The sequence below is a fragment of the Orycteropus afer genome, unplaced genomic scaffold, assembly GCF_000298275.1.
Source record: "Orycteropus afer afer isolate SDZICR_OR568_19922 unplaced genomic scaffold, OryAfe1.0 scaffold00421, whole genome shotgun sequence".
NCBI classification, from domain to species: Eukaryota; Metazoa; Chordata; class Mammalia; order Tubulidentata; family Orycteropodidae; genus Orycteropus; species Orycteropus afer.
This window is the reverse complement of record NW_006922008.1, coordinates 1,368,633-1,371,861: the sequence shown is the minus strand read 5'-3', so window position 1 is coordinate 1,371,861 and position 3,229 is coordinate 1,368,633. Positions and strand designations below refer to the sequence as shown.

Here is a 3,229-nt window from a genome sequence, read left to right as displayed (position 1 = left end):
GGGACAGAGGTATAAACTGGGTCTGTCCAGGGCAAACCACAAAGTGTAGTCACCAGCTTGTGACTCCCCACATTGATTTGGAGACCCACAGTGTGAATAGCACTGCCTGAGCTGTGCCAAGGTGGCCCTCTCAGTGTGTTTCCGTGACTTCAGTCTTTTCTGTCTTGTAGGTTTGAACGGTTCCGAACAGGCCAGACTGCCAAGGTAAGAGACTTCTCATTTACTGTGACTAGATTGTGCCCAGGTCAATGGGAAGAAGGCCTGTTCTCCTCAACTCCTTCTCCAGATGTCCTGGACAGGATGATATGTTCTTATCCAGGCTCCTAGAGAAGCCCCCTTCTAACATTTTATGTCACTGCCCCTTTAAAGTAAATAAGGCCATACCACCAACTGAGACCCAAGGGTCTTTCCAACCTGCCAGGGGGTCCAGTAGAGCTAGACGTAAAACTCATGGCAACCAGGGCCCTGGTGACAGATCTGGGCAGAGCATGTGAGCTCAGGGCTTTGGGGCAGAGAGCGAGCCTGCAGGGGTGGGGACAAAACTGCAGGGGTGGAGAGCAAGGCTGCAGGCAGAAAGGATGATCTACACGGCATCTCATCCCCTCCAGGCCCCAAGTGAAGCCGAGCCAGCAGCTGACCTGATTGACATGGGCCCTGGCCCAGCAGCCCCCAGCCAACTCTCGTCCCAGCTGGCAGGAATGAGTAAGTGGAGTGTGTGGGGCTCCAGCTGGGGGTACATTCTGGTGCTGTGGATGCCCTGCAGTTCTGGGGTACCCTCCTGTTACACAGGGGGAGCTGGAGTGCCAACAGCAGAAGGTTGGCCGCCTCGCAAAGGTCCCATGCTGTCTTGCTCAGAGTAGGGTACTCAGGACAAAATGCAGGTGTTCTCACTCCCTGCCCTACAATTCCAAGCCCACCTGGATCTCAGAAATCCCTCCGTTCTGTGATTGCCCCATCCTGTGACTGGGTTTGATCATCTAGGTGACCTTGGGCAGGTTACTCCCACTCTGTGTGCCTGCTCCCTCCTCCGCAGTGTCGGGTAGCAATGGGACCTTCCTCGTAGGGTGTTAGGAGGATTGGACAAGTAATCCATGGAAAGTGCTCAGACAGGGCCAGGCCCAGGCTGCGCCCTTAGTGATGTTGGCCATCGTCGTTGACGTCACTATGTCCCGTCACTGGCTACCTGCTTCATGTCAAGCGCTCAGAGAGACTTGAGTGGTGATTTTGAATCACTGCTACTGTCGTTTCTGAAAAATCAGCACCTGGTCCCTATCCTGTTGTTTGGAGGCCCTGGTGGTATAAACTGTTAACATGCTCAGCTGCTGACTAAAAAGTTGGAGGTTCTACAACACCCAGAGGTCCCTCAGAAGAAAGACCTGGTGATCTACTTCTGAAAAGTCAGCCGTAAACCCTGTGGAGCACAGTTCTGCTCTGACACACCTGGGGTCGCCAGGAGTTGGAGTCAACTGGGTGGTAACTGCGTTGGTCAGTTGGTTGGTTGATTTACCAGACACAGCAGCCCTGGGAGAGGTGACTGTCCCCTCCTTGGCAATTAGGAAACTAAAGCTGAAGAGCAAGTGACTTGCCAAAGGTTCCACAGCCAGCGGGAGGCCTGCCTGCCTGTGCCCCACTGCTCTGCCCTCACCCCTAACCACCTCTCCAGCACCAGGCCCTGGCGGGGAGCATTGTGGTGTACAAGGCTGGCGGACAGGCCTTCACCTGGGCCTTTCTGCCCCTGCAGACCTGGGCTCCAGCAGTGTGCGGGCTGGCCTGCAGTCTCTGGATGCCTCTGGCCGACTGGAAGACGAGTTTGACATGTTCGCACTGACCCGGGGCAGTTCACTGGCCGACCAACGGAAAGAGTGAGTGGCTGCCTCCCTGGCCCTGGGGGGACTGTGGTTCATCCTGGGGAGCCCCTGTCAGAGCCTCTGCCTGCATCCCTGCGTCAGTCCAGCATGACCCCAAGGGCCACTCCAAGCTCCCCTGCTCCCAAGTGACAGGCTGTATGCCCCGTCGGCCACAGCAGTGATGGGTGGGGAAGGGGGCCCTGCGTACTTATATAACGTGTCCTCACCTGACCCAGTCAGAGGCAGAAACTGAGGCACTAAGAGGCTGGGTCATGTGTGGCCAATACAGACAGTGCTAGGTTGGAAGCCCAGGGTTGTCTGGTTCCCAAACACAGTGTCTGCATCCCCACCCCAGCTCCCATTTCTCTGTATGCCGTGTGCCCATTGGTCTAGGGGCAGGCAGGGAAAGTTCTGGTAAGTCCCCAGGGACTTGTCCCGCCAGGCTTCTTAGGGGGGACAGTTGGCCTGGTGTTTTTTCAGCCCTTTGCTTCTGGCTCCCAGCCAAGAATCTTACAGCCAAAGAAAGCTCTGGGGTGAGAGGCCCTTATCTGGTCCCATCTTAGAAAACTCCAATGAGGACCTTCAGAGAGTTTGAGGGTCCCTCTTCACTCCCTACCCTGTGTAGGCACATCCAGGTCAAATCTAACAGTCCGCAGCCCGGCTTCTTGTGGGCCTGTGCACTGACAGTAGCCAGCCCTGAGCTCTGTGCTGTGTCTTTAGTCCAGGGCAGAGTCTGTCCGCCCCAGGCCAGGTGCCCCTGGGACCAGCAGCTCATGGTTGCTTTGGAGTTAGGGACGCCACCTATGCAGATGAAGGCTAATGAGTCTGGTGGGACTTGCAGCCAGAAGGATGGCCGGTCTGCTGAGGCCCCAGCAGGCAGCTCTGCTGGCCACACTGGAGTGGCTTCTGGCCTGGCTTACCAGCCTGGCAGGAGGTTGGCTGTCCTTAGACACTCATTTGGTGAGCATTCACACTGGGCCCTGGGGGTCACAGGAAGGGAAAAGTGAAACTTTCTCTTCAGGGCCTTTGGTCTCATAGGAGAGTGATGTGCGAGTGGACCATCTCTCTGCAGAGCTAAGAGCTGTCCTAGAGGGATGCACCAGGCTCTGTAGACGCACAGAGGTGACAGGCAGCTGCAGGGGACAGTCAAGCCGGGGCCAGGGGGGCTGTTGGGTAAGCCCTTTCAGGCCGTAGGAGGAACAGTGTGTGCAAAGGCTCAGAGGCAGGAGGGCGTGAGACACTGGGGTGGGACGGGTGGGACCTGGCTCCTACCAGGATGTGTGCGTGCATAAGAAAGGGGAGTGGGGTGCTGGGATGAGGCAGGTGTGTCCTGGCTCCCACACGGGGCGCATGCATGCATAGGGAAAGGGAGTGGGGTGCTG

At 57.0% G+C, this 3,229-nt stretch overlaps 1 protein-coding gene across 1 annotated transcript in view; it reads left to right on the top strand.

The window, feature by feature from the left end:
• Window positions 1-3,229, top strand: part of TOM1 (target of myb1 membrane trafficking protein) — a 48,215-nt gene that overhangs the window by 37,037 nt on the left and 7,949 nt on the right. Inside the window, exons 9-11 of the mRNA XM_007953982.2 lie at window positions 171-204; window positions 609-702; window positions 1,742-1,862. Coding sequence (XP_007952173.1) covers window positions 171-204; window positions 609-702; window positions 1,742-1,862 — 249 coding nt within the window. The remainder of the gene's footprint in view (window positions 1-170; window positions 205-608; window positions 703-1,741; window positions 1,863-3,229) is intronic.